This window comes from Hyperoodon ampullatus (assembly GCF_949752795.1).
Source record: "Hyperoodon ampullatus genome assembly, chromosome: 3".
NCBI classification, from domain to species: domain Eukaryota; kingdom Metazoa; phylum Chordata; class Mammalia; order Artiodactyla; family Ziphiidae; genus Hyperoodon; species Hyperoodon ampullatus.
The window spans coordinates 11,204,827-11,229,010 of NC_136916.1; the positions used below are offsets into that span (position 1 = coordinate 11,204,827).

Sequence of the window (24,184 nt, forward strand, 5' to 3'; positions counted from 1 at the left end):
ATCCACTCATCCACTTGCCAGTGTGAGGCATTTCCGTTTCCTAGTGCACAGCACCCCCTTTGAGCCTGCCTCCTTGGCACCTGTTGATGGACATGGCGGCAGTTTTCACTTTGGTGGGGCTGTTACAGATACAGCTGCTATGAACGTCTGTAACAGCCCTTGTGTGGACATGACCTTTCTTTTCTCCTGGGTAAATACCTAGTGGTGAATGCCTGGACTTTATAGCAGATGCATATTTAACTTTCTTAAAAACTGCTCAACTGTTTTTCAAAGTGGCTGCACCATTTTATGTCCCCTTCAGCAGTGTGTGAGAGTTCCAGTTGCTCTACATTCTCACCAACATTTGGTATGGTTTTTCATTTTAGCCATTCAAAGGAATAAAGGTATCTCGTTGTATTTTACTTTGTATTTCTTTAATGAATACTGATGTTATATGTTTCTCTTTCCTTTTGCTTTTAACCACTTTGTTTCTTAATATGTGAAGCTGGTTCTGAAGGCAGCATATATCCAAATATCTTCTACTAACTTTGCAACTTTTCTGTAAGTCTGAAATTATTCCAAAATTAAAAGTTTATGTTTTTAAAAAGACTTAAATACTAAGAGAAAAAAATCTTTTATATTTACTCATGTAGTTACCATTTCCAGTGCTTTTCATTTCTTTGTGCAGATCCACATTCCCTTCTCATAATCATTTTCCTCCTGTCCGAAGTTCTTCCTTTAACAGTTTTCGTAGTACATCTCTGCTGGTGATGAATTATTTCAGCTTTTGTTTGTCTGAAACCATCTTTATTCCACCCTCAGTTTTTGAATGATAATTTTGGGGGGTATAGAGTGCTAGGTTGACAGTCTTTTTTCAGTACTTTAAATGTGTTTTTCCATTATTTCCTCACTTGATTTGTTTCTAATCAGAAATATATTGTCATTAGTATTTTTATGCTTTGGTGTAGTTTTCTTCATGTTGCTTGTACTTGGATTGCATTGAGCTTCTTAGATCTGTGGACTTATACTTTTCATCAAACATGGAAGTTATTTAGCCATTATTTCTTCTAATGGTTTTTTCCCCAATCCTCGTTTTTCAGGGACTCTAATTACATGTCTGTTAAGCCATATCCTAAAATTGTTCCACATCTCTTTGATGATCTATTTGTTTTGTTTTTTTAATTCTTTTTTTTCTGTTCCATTTTGGATACTCTGTTGTTGTCATCAAGTTCACTAATCATTTCTTCTGCAATGTCCCAACTGCCATTAATCCTATTCAGCTGTATGGCTTCTCTATTGCTGCATGACAAATTACTACAGATTTAACAGCTTAAAACAACATACAGGCATAAGCTCGTTTTATTGTTTCACTTTATTTAGTTTTGCAGATCGTACACTTTTTGAAAATTGAAGTTTGTGGCAACCCTGTGTCAAGTAAGCCTGCTAGCACCATTTTTCCAACAGCATTTGCTCCCTTTGTGTCTCTGTGTCACATTTTGCTAAGTCTCATAATTTTTCAAACTTTTTCATATCATTATACTTGTTATGGTGATCTGTGATCAGTGGTCTTTGATGTTACTATTGAATTATTTTGAAGCACCGTGAACTGAACCCATATAAGATGGCAAACTTAATTGTTGAAATGATAGCATAGGATTTAGAATATTACATAAAGTTACTTGATAAAGCAGCAGCAAGGTTTGAGAGGATTGTCACCAGTTTAGAAAGAAGTTCTACTGTGGGTAAGATGCTATCAATCAGCATTGCACGCTCCAGAGAAATTGTGCTTGAAAGGAAGAGTCAATCGATGCGGCAGACGTCACTGTGGTCTCGTTTTAAGAAGTTGCCACGGCCTCTCCAGCCTTCAGCCACCGTCACCCTGATAGGTCAGCCACCATTAATGTTGAAATAAGACCCTCCACCAGCAAAAATATTACAACTCACTGAAGGTTCAGATGATGGTTAACATTTTTTAGGAACAAAGTATTTTTAAATTGAGGTATGTACATAGTTTTTTTTTTTTTAGACGTAATGCTATTGCACACTTAATAGAGTACAATATAGTGTAAACATAGCTTTTATATGCACTCGGAAACCATAAACTTTGTGTGACTTGCAAGAGAGTAAATCTGGTCTTTTTTATTCTGTCTTGACAAGAAACAGAAGTCACAGAGCCTTATCCAAAGTATAATGAAATTTTGAAGCTACAACAGTAATAAAAATCATTGCCTTAACGTTTTTTAAAATTAGGAAAGCAAGATGTATTAGGAAATAGTTTCACGAACTCCATTATGTTAAAGACATCGTGACTTTTACAACAAATGAGTGTGGCATAGCCAGAGGAAGATTATATAAATGCCAAATAAATACCTGAAATTTCCAAAACCCAAATGTCATTTTCTATGTAGCTTTGACCTTGGGCATTACCAGTTGGTAAATACAAAATTGGATCCACTTATGAGTACGCCCAAAGTTCATTGAATTGGGGTTGAACGTTTCCCATCTGCCCAATCAAGAATGTAATCTTCAGTGATTTCTGAGAGTCCCCAAATGGGTCCTCACATGGGTACACAAATCAGTCTGTCAGCTGCACTTACCACAACGCATCTGCCACCTCCTCGGTCAGCCCCTACTCAGTCTGTGCCTGAGAAGCCTCTTCTAGCATCATTAGTGAAGCCTTCGCTAATGGGCCCTATTGTGAGAGTGCCAGCCCTCTGGGTCCCAGGGCCGGGCCAAGTTTCTCACAGAGGCAGGGCGCCCCAGACAATTCTGAGCCTACCGTGCCTCAGACCTCTCACCCCTGCAAGAATCTTACAGTCTATAATGAAAGCAGTTCAGTCCTTCAGCAGCAGGGCTCAAATGCAGTCCAGGAAGCCAGACAGGGAACAGAGGCCACATCACCCTCCAGCCTCCTCTTCTCTCTTCCCCACCACCTCTGAGTCAATCAGACTTCTCTGTCTCCCCTTACAAAACAAGGGCCCTTGTGCTCATCAGCCAATGACAGCAAATATTCGACAGGGCAAAGGTAGAGAAAAGTAGGTGTTTCGTGCATTAGCAATATCTGGATGCAAAAACCCGACAGCCCAAGTGCCCTGTTCCATCGTTGCTGGAGCTCAGTAGCCCATGTCATGGGGACATTGTGACCTTCAGGGCACAGAGGTCATTGGGTCTGGAGCTCAGTTGAATGTCTCATTGAGTTGTTCTTGGATCATCCGGCAAAAGCTAAGAGCAAAAGCCCCCTCCCGGGGTGATTTGGCATTCTCCTTGGCAGTCTAGAATAAGGTACCCTCCCGGAGCCTCTACACTCCCCATCTCTAGAGAAGGCACGGCCTCTCTTGCATCAGACACAGCTGTGGACTTCTTCCTCCTCTCACTCCTCCTCCAGGCTTCCGCCAACAGATCGGTGCAGCGGAGTCTCATTTCCTTTGGTGTCCTCGACCTTCCTCTCCACTGTGATTATAAGAACATTTATTAGAGAATAATTTATTCCTCAGGCACATTAATGGAGTCCAGATTCTGTTTGTTTTATATGGACAGGCAGATGTGCAGCATTTTGGGCTACTTTTAGATGAGCAATGCTGTTTATACGGAATTTTCCCGAGACCACCCAATTTAGTTCACATGACCTCTTCAGCTACTTCCAAGCCCTGGCTTCCAGAGGAAAAGAAAAAAACTTCATAACTCAGCGCCCCACCCAGTTTTGAAGACATGACTTAATACCGAAGGAATTTGCAAGCCTGCACTGCCAATCAACATGCCTACATCAAATAAACCATCTTTTCTTATTCTGAAAAGGGGAAGGTGGCTCTGGAAGCATTCTGCTCTCCAGCCTCCTCACATATGACTCATGTCTCATTTAGATACTTGGAGCAAAGACCATCGATCTAAAAAGTACTAATAGTAGATGAAATACCTAATACTTGGTCCTCCCCAAGCCTTCCACTCTCTATATGTTGCCTTTCCCCTCAGCTCAGGATTATGCCCAAAGATACTGTAAATGATTTTTTGCACATAGAAAGTTTGCTATATTTTTCATAGCATTTGCATAAATTGGCAATTTTTTGCTCATCACATGAACCCTGAGAAGCGAGTAAGGCGGTTGGTAGTGTGTGCGTTTTCCAGATGAAGTAACTGAGAAATCAAGTGAGTTTGCCAAGGTGTCCCAGTGAGTAATTGGTGAAGGTAATCACTCTGGTTGATCATAATCATTCATTTTCTCTTGTATGATCATGTTTAATCTGGAACCATTTCCTATTGCTAAATTTGGTTGTTTTGAGTTACATAGACATACCATTACATTATAGATGGATATTAAATATATTATGTTACTTTATCGTTTACCAGGATGTGAGGATACATCAATGCCTTTTATTTGTAAGCTCTGTCTGAACTCTAGCCAGTGAAATCGTACAGAAAATGTGAACCAGGAAACAATATTCTAGGTTTCTTCTGTAAATAGCGATAAATTTTAGTCACACGAATGACTGGGAGTTACTCACATAACCAAAATAGAGCTTGATACAGTGGAAAAATGACTAGACTAGAATAAAGGTTAAGATACCTGGTATCAGGCCTGGCTCTGTCATTAACTCACCTCCACGCCCACGTCCTTTCCTTATTCAGATAATAAAAGAGGAAAATCCAGTTCAATAAATACTTATCAGGAGCTTACTGTGGGTGAGGCATTTTACGTATGACATTTAATTTAAACCTCACAACAATCCAAATGTGTGGGTGTTATTGTCCTATTTGATAGAAGAGAGGTCGAATATCAGGAAGACAAGGAAGGGGGCAAGGGAGGGTCATGTTCCTTTCTGCATACAAAGCCCTGCTCAGTGTTAAGGAACCTATGAAGATGAAAGAGAGTCCCTCTCCTCCAGATGCTTTCAAAACAGCAGAAGTGAACAGATGCACAGCCAATGAGCAGGGAGACGCCAGTTAACAAGGAAGAAGCAAGCGCTGCATGAAATGGTGCTGAAGGCAAGGGAAGCACATCAGAGGGAGAAATTGACTCTGGCTGTTGGCGGGGGTGGGTGGGGGTCAGGTGATGATTCGTCATGAGAGTAGACTTTAATTTGTATATCTAAAGGAGATCATGATCTTTGACAAGCAGAGATGTGGCAGAAAGACATTCTTGGTGGAGGGAGCATCAGTAAGACACTGGTGATGATAAAACGCAGGGTGTGCACTGGACTCAGGCAGCAGGTTGGTGTGGGTGGAACACAGACCCTGGCAAATCAGTGTCCCCTCTGGACCTGCCCCATCCCTGTTGCCAGGGAGCTCGTTAGAAATGCAAGCTGTCAGGCCCTACCCCAGACGGGATCACAACCTGCCCAGGTGATTCATGTGCAGAAGGAGTAAAGGAGCAAGTCACACACAGGGGTCGCTTCTCTAGGACGTATTGGTTAGATGGAGGCCTTGGAGCAAGACACAGGGTCAGTCTCTGCTCTGTCTTCAGCTCCATCACTTTCCAGCTGTGGGACCTTTGGAAAAATTACTTACACTTTATTTAAGTTACCTGTTGCCTCATAAGATTTTTTTTTTTTTTTAAGATTTTTTTTAGGGCTTCCCTGGTGGCTCAGTGGTTGAGAGTCCACCTGCCGATGCAGGGGACGTGGGTTCGTGCCCCGGTCCGGGAGGATCCCACATGCCGCGGAGCAGCTGGGCTGAGAGCCATGGCCGCTGAGCCTGCGTGTCCGGAGCCTGTGCTCAGCAACGGGAGAGGCCACGGCAGTGAGAGGCCCGCGTACCGCCAAAAAAAAAAAAAAAAAAAAAAAAAGATTTTTTAATATTTTAGAGCAGTTTCAGGTTCACAGCAAAATCCAGGGAAAGGAGAGAGAGTTCCTGTATACCCACCACCTCTACACACACTTAGCCTCTCCCGTTTTCAACATCCCTGACCAGAGTGGCACCTGGGTTACAGCTGATGAACCTACATTGATTCATCATCATCACCCAAAGTCCATAGTTTACAGTAGTGTTCACTCTTTTTTTTTCTTTATGGTGTTTTATTTAAGAAATGCTTTCTTCACTCCGTATCATAATGATTTGCCTTTCAATTTTTTTTTAACATCTTTATTGGAGTATAACTGCTTTACAGTGTTGTGTTAGTTTCTGCTGTATAACAAAGTAAATCAGCTATATGCATACATATATCCCCATATCCCCTCCCTCTTGCATCTCCCTCCCACCCTCCTTATCCCACCCCTCTAGGTGGTCAAAAAGCACCGAACTGATCTCCCTATGTCGTGCAGCTGCTTCCCACTAGCTATCTGTTTTACATTTGGTAGTGTATACGTATCAATGCTACTCTCTCACTTCGTCCCAGCTTACCCTTCCCCTCCCCATGTCCTCAAGTCCATTCTCTAAGTCTGTATCTTTATTCCTGTCCTGCCCCTAGGTTCATCAGAACCATTTTCTTTTTAGATTCCATATATATGTGTTAGCATACGGTATTTGTTTTTCTCTTTCTGACTTACTTCACTCTGTATGACAGACTCTAGGTCCATCCACCTGACAACAAATAACTCAATTTCCTTACTTTTTATGGCTGAGTAGTATTCCACTGTATATGTGTACCACATCTTCTTTATCCATTCATCTGTCGGTGGACACTTAGGTTACTTCCATGTCCTGGCTATTGTAAATAGTGCTGCAATGAACATTGTGGTACATGACTCTTTTTGAATTATGATTTTCTCAGGATATATGTTCAGTAGTGGGATTGCTGTGTCGTATGCTAGTTCTATTTTTAGTTTTTTGAGGAACCTCCATACTGTTCTCCATAGTGGCTGTATCAATTTTACATTCCCACCAACAGTGCAAGAGGGTTCCCTTTTCTCCACACCCACTTCAGCATTTATTCTTTGCAGATTTTTTGGTGGTGGCTATTCTGACTGGTGTGAGGTGATACCTCATTGTAGTTTTGATTTGCATTTCTCTAATGATTAGTGACGTTGAGCATCCTTTCATGTGTTTGTTAGCAATCTGTATATCTTCTTTGGAGAAATATCTATTTAGGTCTTCTACCCATTTTTGGATTGGGTTGTTTGTTTTTTTTTGATATTGAGCTGCATGAGCTGCTTGTAAATTTTGGAGATTACTCCTTTGTCAGTTGCTTTATTTGCAAATATTTCTCCCATTCTGAGGGTTGTCTTTTCATCTTGTTTACAGTTTCCTTTGCTGTGCAAAAGTTTTTAAGTTTCATTAGGTCCCATTTGTTTATTTTTGTTTTTATTTCCATTTCTCTAGGAGGTGGGTCAAAAAGGATCTTATTGTGATTTATGTCATAGTGTGTTCTGCCTATGTTTTCCTCGAAGAGTTTTATAGTGTCTGGCCTTACATCTAGGTCTTTTATCCATTTTGAGTTTATTTTTGTGTATGGTGTTAGGGAGTGTGCTAATTTCATTCTTTTACATGTAGCTGTCCAATTTTCCCAGCACCACTTATTGAAGAGGCTGTCTTTTCTCCATTGTATATTCTTGCCTCCTTTATCAAAGATAAGGTGACCATATGTGCATGGGTTTAATCTCTGGGCTTTCTATCCTGTTCCATTGATCTATATTTCTGTCTTTGTGCCAGTACCATGCTGTGTTGATTACTGTAGCTTTGTAGTATAGTAAGAAGTGAGGGAGCCTGATTCCTCCAGCTCCGTTTTTCTTTCTCAAGATTGCTTTGGCTATTCGGGGTCTTTTGTGTTTCCATACAAATTGTGAAATTTTTTGTTCTAGTTCTGTGAAAAATGCCAGTGGTAGTTTGATAGGGATTGCATTGAATCTGTACATTGCTTTGGGTAGTACAGTCATTTTCACAATGTTGATTCTTCCAATCCAAGAACATAGTAGATCTCTCCATCTGTTTGTATCATCTGTAATTTGTCTCATCAGTGTCTTATAGTTTTCTGCATACAGGTCATTTGTCTCCTTAGGTAGGTTTATTCCTAGGTATTTTATTCTTTTTGTTGCAATGATAAATGGGAGTGTTTGCTTAATTTCTCTTTCAGATTTTTCATCATTAGTGTATAGGAATTCAAGGGATTTCTGTGCATTAATTTTGTATCCTGCTACTCTACCACATTCATTGATTAGCTCTAGCAGTTTTCTGGTAGCATTTTTAGGATTCTCTATGTATAGTATCATGTCATCTGCAAAAAGTGACAGTTTAACTTCTTTTCCGATTTGGATTCCTTTTATTTCCTTTTCTTCTCTGATTGCTGTGGCTAAAACTTCTGAAACTATGCTGAGCAATAGTGGCGAGAGTGGGCAACCTTTTCTTGTTCCTGATCTTAGAGGAAATGGTTTCAGTTTTTCACCATTGAGAACGATGTTGGCTGTGAGTTTGTCATATATGGCCTTTGTTATGTTGAGGTAAGTTCCCTCTATGCCTACTTTCTGGAGAGTTTTTATCATAAATGGGTGTTGAATTTTGTCGAAAGCTTTTTTCTATATCTATTGAGATTATCACATGGTTTTTATCCTTCAGTTTGTTAATATGGTGTATCATATTGATTGATTTGTGTATATTGAAGAATCCTTGCATTCCTGAGATAAACCCCACTCGATCATGGTGTATGATCCTTTTAACATGCTGTTGGATTTTGTTTGCTAGTATTTTGTTGAGGATTTTTGCATCTATGTTCATCAGAGATATTGGCCTGTAGTTTTCTTTCTTTGTGACAACTTTGGTTTTGGTATCAGGGTGATAGTGGCCTCGTAGAATGAGTTTGGGAGTGTTCCTTCCTCTGCTATATTTTGGAAGAGTTTGAGAAGGATAGGTGTTAGCTCTTCTCTAAATGTTTGAAAGAATTCACCTGTGAAGCCATCTGGTCCTGGGCTTTTGTTATTGGAAGATTTTTAATCACAGTATCAATTTCAGTGCTTGTGATTGGTCAGTTTATATTTTCTATTTCCCCCTGGTTCAGTCTCGGAAGGTTGTGCTTTTCTAAGAATTTTGCCACTTCTTCCAGGTTGTCCATTTTATTGGCATAGAGTTGCTTGTAGTAATCTCTCATGATCCTTTGTATTTCTGCAGTGTCAGTTGTTACTTCTCCTTTTCCATTTCTAATTCTGTTGATTTGAGTCTTCTCTGTTTTTTTCTTCATGAGTCTGGCTAATGGTGTATCAATTTTGTTTATCTTCTCAAAGAACCAGCTTTTAATTTTATTGATCTTTGCTATCATTTCCTTCATTTCTTTTTCATTTATTTCTGATCTGATTTTTATGATTTCTTTCCTTCTGCTGACTTTGGGGGTTTTTTGTTCTTCTTTCTCTAATTGCTTTAGGTGTAAGTTTACGTTGTTTATTTGCAATGTTTCTTGTTTCTTGAGGTAGGATTGTATTGCTATAAACTTCCCTCATAGAACTGCTTTTGCTGCATCCCATAGGTTTTGGGTCATCATGTTTTCATTGTCATTTGTTTCTAGGTATTCTTTGATTTCCTCTTTGATTTCTTCAGTGATCTCTTGGTTATTTAGTTGTATATTGTTTAGCCTCCAAGTGTTTGTATTTTTTACAGTTTTTTTCCTGGAATTGATATCTAGTCTCATAAGGTTGTGATCTGAAAAGATTCTTGATACAATTTCAATTTTCGTAAATTTACCAAGGCTTGATCTGTGACCCAAGATATGGTCTGTCCTGGAGAATGTTCCATGAGCACTTGAGAAGAAAATGTATTCTGTTGTTTTAGGATGTAATGTCCTATAAATATCAATTAAGTCCGTCTTGCTTAATGTGTCATTTAAAGCTTCTTTTTCCTTATTTATTTTCATTGTGGATGATCAGTCCATTGGTGAAAGTGGGGTGTTAAAGTCCCCTACTATCATTGTGTTACTGTCGATTTCCCCTTTTATGGCTGTTAGCATTTGCCTTATGTATTGAGGTGCTCCTATGTTGGGTGTATAAATATTTACAATTGTTATGTCTTCTTGGATTGATCCCTTGATCATTATGTAGTGTCCTTCTTTGTCTCTTGTAATAGTCTTTATTTTAAAGTCTATTTTGTCTGATATGAGAATTGCTACTCCAGCTTTTTTTTGATTTCCATTTGCATGGAATATCTTTTTCCATCCCCTCACTTTCAGTCTGTATGTGTCCCTAGGTCTGAAGTGGGTGTCTTGTAAGCAGCATATGTATGGGTCTTGTTTTTGTATTCATTCAGCCAGTCTATGTCTTTTGGTGGGAGCATTTAGTCCATTTACATTTAAGGTAATTATCTCTGTGTATGTTCCTATTACCATTTTCTTAATTGTTTTGTGTTTGTTTTTTAGGTCTTTTCCCTCTCTTGTGTATCCTGCCTAGAGAAGTTCTTTTAGCATTTGTTGTAGAGCTGGTTTGGTGGTGCCAAATTCTCTTAACTTTTGCTTATCTGTAAAGGTTTTAATTTCTCCATCGAATCTGAATGAGATCCTTGCTGGGTAGAATAATCTTGGTTGTAGGTTTTTCCCTTTCATCATTTTAAATATGTCCTGCCACTCCCTTCTGGCTTGCAGAGTTTCTGCTGAAAAATCAGGTGTTAACCTTGTGGGGATTCCCTTGTATGTTATTTGTTGCTTTTCCTTTGCTGCTTTTAATATTTTTTCTTTGTGTTTAATTTTTGATAGTTTTATTAATACGTGTCTCGGCATGTTTCTCTTTGGGTTTATCCTGTATGGTACTCTCTGTGCTTCCTGGACTTGTTTGACTACTTCCTTTCCCATGTTAGGGAAGTTTTCGACTATAATGTCTTCAGATATTTTCTCAGACCCTTTCTTTTTTTCTTCTTCTGGGACCCCTATATTTCCAGTGTTGGTGCATTTAATGTTGTTCAGAAGTGTCTGAGACTGTCCTCAATTGTTTTAATTCTTCTTTCTTTATTCTGCTCCCTGGCAGTTATTTCCATCATTTTATCTTCCAGCTCACTTATCCATTCTTCTGCCTCAGTTATTCTGTTATTGATTCCTTCTAGAGTATTTTTAATTTCACTAATTGTGTTGATCATCACTGTTTGTTTGCTCTTTAGTTCTTCTGGATCCGTGTTAAATGTTTCTTGTATTTTCTTCATTCTCTTTCCCAGATTTTGGATCATCTTTACTATCATTACTGTGAATTCTTTTTCAAGTAGGTTACCTATTTTTTTCTTCATTTATTTGGTCTTGTAGGTTTCTACCTTGCTCCTTCATCTGTAACATATTTTTTTGTCATTTCTTTTTTTTTTTTTTAAATGGGTGGTGCTGTAGTCCTGTCTTACTGGTTGTTTGGCCTGAGACGTCCAGCACTGGAGTTTGCGGGCAGTTGAATAGAGCTGGGTCCTGGTGCTGAGATGAGGACCTCCAGGAGGCCTCACTCCTATTGATATTCCCTGGGGTGTGAGGTTCTCTGTTAGTCCAGCAGTTTGGACTCGGAGCTCCCATCGCAGGAGCTCGGGCCCAACCTCTGGCCTGGGAACCAAGATTCCGCAAGCTTGGCACATGATGAAGCCCATGGTGAAGACCACGTATGATGCCAGCCAGGCTGATTTCTTCACCTGTTGAAACTACTACCGGATCAGTGATGGGCACTGGTCTTGACCACCTTGATGACAAGGACCACACTTGTTAAAGGATGTCAGTCAAAAACAGACCTGGAGGAGAAGAAATGGCAGCTCTCACCGGGTCCACTCCTGGTGTTGTACATTCTAATGGGTTTAGATAAATATGTAATAATATGTATCCATCACTGTGGTATCATAGAGTATTTTCACGACCCTAAAAATCGCCTAAAAAATGTGCTCTGCCTTTTCATCTCTTCCTCCCCCCGAATCCCTGGCAACTACCAATCTTTTTACTGTCTCCGTAGTTTCGCCTTTTTAAGAAAGTCGTTTAGTTGGAATCATACAATATATACCCTTGTCAGATTGACTTCTTTCACTTAGTAATATGCATTTAAGCTTCTTTTCATGGCTTGATAGCTCATTTCTTTTTAGTGCTGAATAATATTCCATTGTCTGGATGTATCACAGTCTATTTATCTCTTCACCCACTGAAGGATATCTTGGTTGCTTCCATGTTTGGCAATTGTGAATAAAACTGCTCTAAACATCCAGGTGCGAGTTTTTCCTTAATTTTTTTTTCAGTTTTAATATTTTTTATTGAAGTATAGTTGATTTACAGTGTTACGTTAATTTCTGCTGTACAGCAAAGTGATTCAGTTATACATATATATACATTCTTTTTAAAATATTCTCTTCCATTATGGTTTATCATAGGATATTGACTGTAGTTCTCTGTGCTGTACAGTAGGTCCTTGTTGTTTATCCATTCCATATATAAAGGCTTACATCTGCGGACCGCATTCTCCCACTCCATCCCTCCCACAACCCCTTGGCAACCACCAGTCTATTCTCTGTCCGTGATTCTGTTTCTGTTTCATAGATAGGTTCATTTGTGTTGTATTTTAGATTCTGCATGTAAGTGATATCATATAATATTTGTTCTTCTCTAACTTACTTCACTTAATATCATAATCTCTAGTTGCATCCATGTTGCTGCAAATGGCATTATTTCACTCTTTTTTATGGCTGAGTAATATTCCCTTATGCGTGTGTGTGTGTGTGTGTGTGTGTGTTTGTGTGTATGTAGATCTTCTTTATCCTTCCTCTGTCAATGGACATTTAGGTTGTTTCCATGTCTTGGCTATTGTGAATATTGCTGCTATGAACATAGGGGTGCATGCATCTTTTTGAATTATACTTTTCTCTGGATATATGCCCAGGAGTGGGATTGCCTTATCATATGGTGATTCTATTTTTAGTTTTCTGAGGAACCTCCATACTGTTTTCCACAGGGGCTAGGGTGCAAGTTTTTGTATGCACCTAAGTGTTCGATTCCGCAGGTAAATACCAAATAGCACAATGGCTGGATCACACCTCATGGGACTTTGTTAGGATTCATGTAAGCAATGGCCTTAGCGTAGTGCCTGGCACTTGGTAAATGGTTCTCAAAGTTCGTTTTGCCCCTACTGTGTATGAGGCCCAAGGCAAGAGAACAAATGGAGATTCACATAGCATATACCTAAATAGTTAAGGTTTTGAAAATTTTTACAGCTTTGTCCATGGCCAGGCTCATGTTTCTAGCCAGATCACCTGAGCTGGAGGCTGCAGGAGCGGCGCTCATCCCTGCAGCCTACAAGCCCGAGCAGAGCCGTGTACCTGCTAGGCAGGGTGGGGCACCAGCTGGGCCCAGGACCAGCTCCTGGATGGTGACCGAGTCTGCCTGAACCCCTCATGGGACTGGCCGGGTTAAGCTTTCCAGGGAGTTGGGGCAGCTAGATTCTTCATGCCTCTCTTTTCCAACTCAGATGCCTCTGAGACCCTACTTCCTGAGCAGAGAGGCGGGAGGGAGCCCAGTTATCTGGGGAGTCCAGTCTCTGAGGCATCTGCTTTGGGTGATTTAGGGCAGCCAACTGGAAAATAGACCAGTGCCTCTTTGTCTGGCTTCCCAAGGGAGGCCACCACCACCTGCCCCACCACAAATTTGGCCCTGTGAGGGTCAGGGGTGGGAGGAAAAGCCCAGTTCAGCACACATGTCCCTATTGCATAATTCTCATTAGCTCAAACTATTCCAGAATTTTCCCCCAAAACTTCCTTTTAAGACCAAAAAGAAAAAAGCAAATGTCTTTGTGTTTTGGTATTTGTGATGTGCAAGACCTCTGTTGCCTGGCTCTAAGGATGGCCCTGCCCATCGCGATGACACAGTGAGACTTCATTCTGCAGGCATGGGCAACTGCAGAAATATTTTGAGCTGAGAGGTCACACAAGGAAGCAGGACCCTTTGGACCCAGAGTACAATTGGGTGGGAGCAAAGGCAGATCCAGTCTAATGCCAGAAAGCAATGTGTGTTTTGGAGGTCTCCCTGGCACGGGATGTGCTACCCGTCCTCTCCCTTGGCCCTTCCTGTTCACCGTCCCATCCCCTGGCAATCTTAAAACAGGTCTGTGAGAGCTGGCTTAAGATTTCTTTACTGTTGAAAAACAATTTCCATTTGGTTCTTTTTTTAAAAGTTATAATTATGAATCTTCCCTGGGTTATCTAGGGAAAAAAAATTGTGTGGAGAAAATGACCTTTCAAGAAATAGTCACCACTGAGATATGGTCATCCACATTTGAAAACATAGATTTTACTGAAGTCCTTTGGGGTCATTGAGTTGTGTCAAGGGTTCAACTTGTTTTTCTTTCTGACTCATAATTTAAAAACATAATTTAAACCAAAACAACAAATCCATACCGAGGTTTAAAACAGAACGATATCCTGCTTCAAGGTTTCAGGGTCCATGTAAAGCAAAGTCACCGAATCTGTTTTTAAACTGAGTTTCCTCTTTCCTGGGGTCTTTTATAAATAAATTGAAGTAAAGGTCCATTTTCTTCTTTCTCCTCCCTTTTTCCTTTTTCTTGGTGACCCTTTATTATTCCTACCAGCCTGTAGCTTCTCATCATTGTGGTCGCTTCTTCTGACCCAAGATTGCTTTATTTCTCATTAAAAAAAGAGCTTTTCTCTGTTGGGTGGGGATTACTCTGAGCTAACCAGTACCCCTCTTAGAGACTGGGTGGTGTGGAATACCAATCACAATAGAGCAATAAATCATTGTCATCACACAGAAGGCCATTTTGTCCTTGAATCCTGCTTGCAAAGTTACACACCAAATTCAGGAAATGCAAAACGTATGTGTTCTTTCAAATGAGCTAAATTGTACATGCTAATATATACATATTTTTTTCTGGGCTAAAATGCTAGTTTGGCTTTAAAATGTATCCTTTACTAATCATGAAATGAAAGACTGATATTAACCTACCTTACTAATTCATATTTTCATATGTTTCATGTTCAGAATTCACATGGATTTTCACATTTAGATTTTTCAAAGTACTGAGAAGGCTCCTTGATAACTGAGATAATAAAATACTAGTAATAAGAAGAAAGAAACATAGTTTGGGTGGGAATCATTCAGACATCACAGAGGAGGTTCTGTATTCTGTCAGTCTTCCCATCTTGCAAGTTACTCAAGTCAGTTTCATTTGTGCCCCTTTCAATTGAGCGTTACAGATATTTTCTCATATGTGTTTGTTTATAGTTTTTATTTTTTCTCCATCTCTAATGGGCAGTAAGCTCCTTCCATCTCCTGGACAGCTGGAGAAAGAACTTAAAGCAAGAGAAACCAAGTGCTGCCTGAGAACACTTAGTGTCTCCCATGGGTAGAGGAAGAAGTATTAAAAATATAGCAAACACATGTATGCAGATGCTTCAGTATAGCTCAACAAACACTGGATGCCACAGTGTGCCAGCCACTGGGGGTGCAGTTAGGATGAAAATAAAGCTGTTTGTGCTGAAGTTCTCATGCCATTGGCAATTGCTGCATTCACAGAAAATTCCTGTTGGACGTGGTCTATTGACATGCAGATATGCATAGAGTGTTACGGGGACACATCACATCCAGGGGACTCCTGGAAAGCTTCCTAGAAGAGATGACACCTGAACTGAGTCTTGAAGAAAGAGTAGGAATTAGTCCTGTGAAGAAAGATGGGGAGGTGTGACAGGAGCAGCCACGAGCTAAGACATGGAGGAGGAAGCAGTACGTTGTGTGCCGGGAGCTCTAGGGTCTCATGCAGCACAGTGATGAGTGTCCCTCAGTGATGAGTGATGATGTGTCACCAATAAGCTGTCACTAATAATATTTATCATAATTTGCAAATATTGACTTCTCCTGTAAGTTGGTGTGAAACCTTAGTCAAGGTTCTGTTATTGACAAGTAGTGTAAATCTATTTTAAATTACCTTAAGCTGAGGTGGTGGATTAAAGGAAAGAATTGGGGTATCTCATGATCCCCAAGGCAAAAATGGAGCCAGGCCTGGGAAAATTATCAGAAAACCAGCCATCCATTCTCTTTTTTTTTTTTTTTTTTTTGCGGTACGCGGGCCTCTCATGGTTGTGGCCTCTCTCATTGCGGAGCACAGGCTCCGGACGCGCAGGCTCAGCGGCTATGGCTCACGGGCCCAGCCGCTCCGCGGCATGTGGGATCTTCCTGGACCGGGGCACGAACCCGTGTCCCCTGCATCGGCAGGCGGACTCTCAGCCACTGCGCCACCAGGGAAGCCCCATTCTCATGTTCTACTACAGATCTTCTGGTGCCATCTTGTAAAGCAATTTCAAGGGTAACTTTTTACTGACTATAAATGGCTCCAACAGACGAGAGCTGATAAGGACAAAAGTGGGTCTGAGCATCATCTCCAGGTGGCTTCTGTCTATTGAGAAGAAAGATGAAAACAGCAGAGTGGAATGATGCTTATTATACCCATGAAATGGTCTACTTTAAAGATTCAGACATCACAGCTTGGGAACTGGGGAGAGGTCACTGAGAAACCCCAAAGGACCATACAACTGAGCTTGTTTTGAATCAAGACTGTAGCCATGATGCAAAGTGGCAACAGAAGGCCATGAGTCCTTCTTAACCACATGCCTCATGGGTGGCTGTCAGCCTCAGAAACCCTAACCTCAGAGCACGAGGCATTCACATAGCGGTCGTGTGCTCATTGAACTGAACGAAGAATCGTCACAAAGTCAATGTTAGGAAATTCAGGTAGATGTGCAAGTTTCTTAGACTAAAAGTAGATGATGAGAAGACAAGGCTTACTTTAGGAACTGCTTATTACACGCCAGGCACTTTCCTAAGTGCTGAATTCATATTAGTTCATTTACTCCTCCCAATAATCCTAGGAGGTGGGAACTATTGACATACTCTTTTTATAGACAGGGACAGTGGAGCACTGAGGGGTTAAGTAGCTTCCTCAAAGTCATACAACTAAGAGAAGGTGGGGCTGGGACTGGAACCCAGGAAGTCTGGTCCCCAGGGGACCTGGGGACACTGGCTGCCTGTTCACCAGTCACCATGTTCCTTTCTCACAATTTACCCACGTAGGTTGTAAGAATGAGTTTCTAAACAAAAATGATCCCAGAAACAAATGGATATTTAAATGAACAAGAACTGAAAAGAAGGCAAGTCCATTTCAAAGGAAGAAAGTATTGACATGAGAGTTTTCAAACTTTTTGGCCACCACCATCTTACCTTGAACCCAGTTAATATAACAGAGATAAGAGGAGCTGCTCTGGGTGAAGCAAGGGACAGGCACACAAGCCACCAGCTCTGACTGCCCTGTGACCTCTACTTTGACCCCAGGCTGCTTAAAGTACTCAGGGACCCACACCCTACATCAACAGCTGGTTAAAAAGAAAACACTGGAACTGATTCACCTGTCCTTGTTATCTGACTTGGTATCAATGTTAGAGTTTTTGAAAATTTTTTCAACAGTTTGCAATATTTTCATTAGAAGCTCTCCAGTTTGATCATTAAAAGCTTCTTATAATGAACTGTTTTGGTTTGGGGTTTGCCTCTCTATCCATTTGATATAGTACTGATGACCTTACTGAACACAGGAGAAGAGCTGAGAGGGAGGATGAGGCTGAAAAGAAGAGGGAAAAAGCAAAGTTAGGGCATCTGTGGAGGCGGAGCATGTTGAGAAAGCCTTTGCGTGTATAGATTCTGAATGAAGCAAGTTGCTCTGACTTTGGAAATGAATGGCTGAGAGAGTGGTTCTTTTGTTTATTTGTTTTCTTTACTTTTCCCCTTCCGGTTCCTCAAAAGGAATTCAGGATATTTATTCTTCCTCGGTTATGTTTTTTCCTAAACATTATCTAAACAGTCCACATTCTCTTGCTTGAGTAGCCACCATACCTGCTGAGCTCTTTTTTGCACCTGGAGATCAGGTCACCTAAACTAGAAATTTCCAATATATTTCTTTCTGAGGATGCCTGAACTATACATCAGAGACTTCCTTTGCTATTTAAATAAACCCACACAACAGCTACCAATATTTCTTTCAAGACGTAGATTTCTCCTAGCCATTTCAGCTTATATATTTTACTACATTAGTACAACCAGGACCCAATTTCTTCTCCATGTTACTCTCAGAGATGTACTATTACTTCTACCTTCTAGGAATATTGTGGAGGACGGGGGTGATTAACACAAGAATAATGTCAGTTCAGGCAATTCTAGAATTGAACTGGATTCCTTCACTTACTAGTAGTACCTCTTTGGGCAAGTTACTCAGACTCTTGCTGCGTCCAGTTCCTTGTTTGTAAATTGGGGATTAAATAATACCTATTCTGAGCTCTACTGAACCTTAGCAAAATAGATAAATTCACCCATATACAGACCTTTCTAGCATATAGAAAAAAGACAAAGAGTCACCCAACCCATATGTGGCTTATATAACTGGCTTTAAAAATCCACAAAGGTAGCAAAAGAGAGGAAAATTGTAGGTCATTCTTACTTACGAAGATCAGATGAACAATCCCAAAGAAAATAGTTTCAAATCAAAACCAGTGGTGTAAAAAAAAAAAAAAAAAAAAAAAAATCAATCCTAGGAATATAAGGATGTTTTTGAACCACTAGAAAAATGTTATGGTTAAACACAGTGAATTGAATGCATTCAGTTAACTCCTTTTTTTCCTGAAACCCCAGCGAAATGACAGTAAAGAAATAAACAAGATATATATATACCCACAAGGATGAGAGGAAAGGGAGAAGACCTCAGTGGGCAAGAGATGTCAGTGTTGTTTTTTAGGTGATAAAACTGATTAAGGAAGGGCATTGACTCAGCAAAATAGAGAAAGTGAAAATCTGAATGTCTATGGAGGCTGATTTCAAAGAGTAGAGAGGAGTCATCAGGCCACAGGATTCCTGAAAGGCTTACTAGTTTGTCACCAGGTTCTTAGAAGGTAGAGTGATGAATGGTCTGGACTCAGCAAGGCAATGGGAAGCATATGAATGGAGAAGTTGGACCTCTAATTGCCCTTCTCCATCCCAGACATATTTTCCGGAGTCATTAAACCAGGGAGCTCCAGACTCCAGTGTACTAGGGAGGATTGAGGGGTGATTGTTTCCAGGGAGGGAGGGAAGGAAGAAAGAAAGGGAGGGAGGGAGGGAGGAAAGGGAAGAAATCAGTCACAGCTAGCATCTACTGAGTGCTTACCGTATGCCAGGCTCTGTTCTAAATGTTCTGTGTGTATTAATTCATTTGATCTTCTTAACAACCCACCAGATAGGAGAATAAATGTGCAAAAGTAGCCAAGACAGTTTTTTAGAAGAACAAAAAATGAGGACTTGCTCTACCAGACACTAAAACATACTAAAAAGCTATAATAATTTAACAGTATGGTTTTGATGCTGAAATAGACATTTTCGGTTAATGAAACAGAAGTATATAGAAATTGATCCTTGCATATTAGAATGAAGGATATGATAAAAATGACATTTCAAACCAGTAGGGAAAAAAATAAACAATTCAGTAAATGGTAGGACAATTGACTGTATACACACTTGGAAGATATAAATTCCAGATGAATTAAGGGCAAATCTAATATTAAAAATGTGTTATAAGCTTGGACTAAGTGAGGCCTTCTGAAATAAGACTTGCTTGAAAACACACTAAATGTGTGACTTAGAGCATTGTATTCAGCTTTCTGATGTATTGTGTTTTTGTTTCTGAATAGAGATGATAATAGTAGAATTATTATGAAATTTACTCTGATCTAGCAGAGTATAAATCTCATTTTTTACATCAAACTTTGTGGTTTAGTTGTTCCATCCAATTCTGCATACCTCAGTCCTCTGGAGACACTGAAATTTTACTTTTCTTGCTGCTATTACCATGTGTGAGTCTAATACACAGAAATTCTCCCTATATCAACTCCTCTTATCTCAGCGCCTCCAGAAGTGACAAGAAAATTTTCTCCTTTGACATTTTTGACAAGTTCTCAACCTGCTGACATGACTGCTTGTGAATATATGATTATAGATGCCTGTGCAAAAACAGCAAAAGATCAGCGAATTCTGGATAGTCTTTGATTTTCTCCTTTTAAGATCACTTCCCATAAGAAGAAAATTATTGGTTTTATCTAACTTATGGGCCACTTCAAACATTGCCTCCACTCCTTTGCAGTAAGGAATGAATGCTTTCAAAGTGGAAGTAAGAATGTTTTAAGGTTCTTTTTTTTTTTCTCTTGAGCAGGAAGGTGAAAAAATAAAAGGCTGCTTCCTTGGTAAAACTGTTATATTGGTTGGTTGGCTTTTTTTTTCCCTTTCCGGATGACCAGTGCTATGACAAAGTAACTCTAGGTCTAGACTCTCAGTTGCAAGTGACAGAATCCAATTCAAATCAACCCAAGGGAAAATTTCTTTAAGGGAATGAATTGGCTTAAGTAGCTGGAAAGTTCAGGGTTGGTTATAGCTTCGGGCATAGCTGATGTATACAGGTAAGGCCTGGCTCCACCTGATCCAAATGGAATGAACTCTCCCGGGAAAGAAGCAGGACCTTCTTGCCAGGATAAGGGAGAAAAGCAGTGAACTAGCCAAAGCCACAGCTGTCTGCAGCAGTAACCGAAGATGTTTCCTGGTTCAGCACAGTGTACGTCTGGTCCCTCTATTGGTGTCTTCTCACTTAGGTTATTGTTTGGTTGAAGGGACTGCAACATCGCAGCAGTCTTGCTTGGTCATGAAACCAGTTGCCTGTAGGATATCTGCTTCGGTTCCTGTAATGCCTCTTTGCAAGGAGGCCAGAAAACAAGCTGCCTGCTCTCTGTTTCCCATTCTGCCCCCATGTTATTCTATTGTGATATTTATACTAAGGAACAATCCATAGTTTGTTCATTGTGTGTGTGTGTGTGTGTGTGTGTGTGTGTGTGTGTGTGTATGAGGTTTAATTGGGACAGGACAATGTCCTGTATATAAATATTGTAAAAAAGAATGCTCCTAACCCCTAATAGGATTTGAGTGAAAAGTTGTTTTTTTTTAATTGTAGTATAGTTGATTTACAATGTTGTGTTAGTTTCTGGTGTACAGCAGTGATTCAGATGTATATATATTCTCTTTCAGATTCTTTTCCATTACATGTTATTACAAGGTACTGTGATAACGTCTTCTGAATGGGGTTCTGGGTCTCATATTCCTGGAACTGCAGGAAGTTCCTAAGGCTTCATCATCCATGTCTGAAGGTCTGACTGTAATAGTTCTTGAGCCTTGGCCTGTGAGAACTGCCCTCAACACCAGATGAGGGATTGGACCAGCGCCGGTAGGGAGTACAGGGGGTCTCTAACCCTCTGGGAACCCGTCTGACTGTTCCCCACTGCAGGGCTGTAACTGAGGCCCGTTGGCACAGCTGACAAATGCTAGGCCCCTCCTGGGGCTCCCGTAGCCAGCCCCTCACCCCAGGGAAGTCCAGGAGCATGACTGTCTCCTCCAGTTCCATCTGTCTCAGAATAGGTTCAGGCACCTTCCGTGGTGTCTTTGCTTGTCCTCTCTCTACTCCTTCCACTCCTCTCTGCACAGACTCGCCCGCCAGCCATTAGAGTGCTTTGTCTCAAGCACAGTGGCAGGAGAGTGGCTCTTGGTAACCATAGGCAACCATGAATCTGTACCAGCTCTTTGTGCTATATTTGTAAGGCGCAGTCTCGCCACTGGCCGGGTAGACAGGGAAACGTGCTTTAAAGGTTTTCTTGTGCAGTAAAATGTTGTCTCCCCTTTTTCTTTTAGAACGACCAGTCCACGGGCGAGATGCAGATAATTGGAGGTGATGATCTCTCAACACTGGCTGGAAAGGTTCGTTCATGTAACTATGCTCTGTGTACACTGAGGCATTGAGGTTGCGGGGAAATCAGTGACCTTCATTTCAGGTCAGCACTGGAGTCCATTTTAGGCACTCTCCCAGGTTTGCTAATTCATGCAAATGGATGTGTGAATCCTTTTAATGATTTCTTCTTTCATAAAACACTCCTTCTATCATGCTTCCAAGACCTGAGGCGAACCGAATCTTTCGTCTCCAAGCTTCCTTCCATTTTGTTTCAGACAACCTCACATTACAAAAGCCCTTCGCGTTCCTCTTCTCTTTCCCTTTCTTTTCCTACTCACTTCTCCTTTACTTGTCTGCTTTTCTCCTCTCATCTGTGCCTCAGCACCTAAGCACTTCAGTAAGACATCAGAACAGGTTTGTTGAGATTTTAAAATTTAGGCAGGGAATAAAAAAGGGATATCTGGAGATTTTTTCATTTTTCAGCACTTTGCCTTTTTTCCCCCCATTAAAAAGAATGTAGCCCAGGAGATTATGAGGCAGACGCCTCCGATGTTAACTTGGAGTTCCAGACCTGCCCGTGCTTAATCATAAAGTGAAAAACTGTTTGGATTCTGACATAAATCCTCGCATTTGGGAAGGAGGAGTTGTTTCATCAAGCAGATGGTCTTTGTGCAAATGTGATCAGAAATGCAAGTTTTGCCGTGAATGAAAGCGACACAGAATTTGTTTTTGTTCACCTCTGCTGACGTATCTTGTATTCATTATCCCTGAGCAACTTCAGCTTTCTAAGTAAAACGGATCAGTCTATTATACAAGCTTAATCTCTCACGTTTGCGGTTGCTGTTGTTTTGCAATGCCCACATGGAGAAAGAAAGAGCAGCCACGTTTAATTTTAAAAAAAGGTATAATAACACTAGGAACACTGCAGAGCCACAAGGACAAACTACAGAACCGCTTACTTCCCTCTCCTCGGAAGATAGCATAGCATCTGAGCGTTAAATTGCTATCCAGTAGGAAATTGGACCCCACAGAAATTGGAATTAACTTGTTGGTGTCACATGGCCACCATTTAATGTTACTACATCAGTGCATAAAATATTATTTGATATTTGAGTATTTTATCCTAGAAAGATAAAATACTCAAAGCAATTTTCAGAAATTCATAACTTCTAACAACCCTGGAGTGGTCTTTAAATGATAAGTCATTTTAGTACTTTGATGTATGACGCTGCCTTGTAAGTTTATTACACAAGACAATTATTGTACCTTGTGCATTTACCATGGAAGATGTCAACGTGGCAACTCTAAGAATCCCAAAGGAATGCCAAGAAAAAATGTGCACAGAAAAAGTGTAGTCTTTCTCTCCTGCCTTTTAAAATCATCTTCTGTTTTGTTTTAAAGTGATTTTCCCTCTTAAGTGAGCACTGGATATTCCCTTCCTTTAAGACATAGGATAAAGGTTATAATTTTTTTAAAAGAGAGAGAGAGAGGAGATTGAGGAAAGGGTAGTTTCTTACTGGGGGTGGAGTGAGCAGAGGAGGTAACAAGGCTGTGCCTCAGTTTCCCCACCTACAATTACTGCAAAGACCACCCCCATCATGAGAAAGTAGAGATCATGGAAGTTGAGGCAGGAAAAATGGAAACCAGCCAGCAGTAAGTCCGAGCAGGAGTGGGCTTCAGTATTTTGCTAGCATGACAAATGATTCATCCAGGTTACCACGTGCTGTTATGTGGTGTCTTTCCACTCTCCGTGTGTGCATAGACGCATTTCTATATACATTCAAAGGTGTGCCGAGTAGAACCCCTTGGGCTTCTTGGGTAAATGTTTTCAAGATGAATCACCATTGATAACCAGGTTCTCAGCTGTCTCGACATGCAGCTCGAGGTCCCTAGGCTCATGTCAGAAGGGAATGTTTAATGAACCAGTGTAGACCACACTCTGTGCTTCAAATATATCTTGAATATGCCTATGTCTCTCCATCTCCATGGTAACCATCCAAATCTAGACCTTGCTACTCAAAGTGTGGTCTAGGGCAGGCATCAGATAAACTTTCCAGGTAAGGGCCAAATAGTAAATATTTTTCGGTTTTGTGGCGCATACAGTCTCCTGTTCAACGACTTCACTCTGCCGTCAAGCATGAAAGCAGAAAGCTGCCATAGATGAAATGGAAACCAATGGACATGGCTGTGTTTCAATAAAACTTTATTTACAAAAACAGGCGGCAGGCCAGATTTGGCCAATGGGCCATAGTTTGCTGACCCTTGGTCTAGAAACCAGCAAGGTCAGCACCACCTGGAGGCTTATTAGAAATGTAGTATCTCAGATCCCACCCCAGATCTACTGAATTAAATCTTCATTTTAACAAGATCCCGGACATGGTTTCTATCCACATTGAAGTTTGAGAAGACTAGTCTCTAGGGCGAGACTACCTCCGTCCCTCTTCTGCGCTGCTGTGGAAGCCTACCCAGTCTCCCTGAACTTACCTTCACTTAACTCCGCCACCCTGCAAACCATTCTCCAAGAAGCAGTCAGAGGGATCTCCTTAAAATACAAATTGGATCACATCACTTGC

The 24,184-nt window shown here is 40.7% G+C and overlaps 1 protein-coding gene across 1 annotated transcript in view; it reads left to right on the top strand.

Annotated features, from left to right (window-relative positions):
- Window positions 1–24,184, top strand: part of PRTFDC1 (phosphoribosyl transferase domain containing 1) — a gene marked incomplete at both ends in the record, with an annotated part of 97,009 nt that overhangs the window by 57,937 nt on the left and 14,888 nt on the right. The window contains one exon of the mRNA XM_079700717.1: window positions 21,575–21,640. Within this exon, the coding sequence (XP_079556843.1) occupies window positions 21,575–21,640 (66 nt within the window). The remainder of the gene's footprint in view (window positions 1–21,574; window positions 21,641–24,184) is intronic.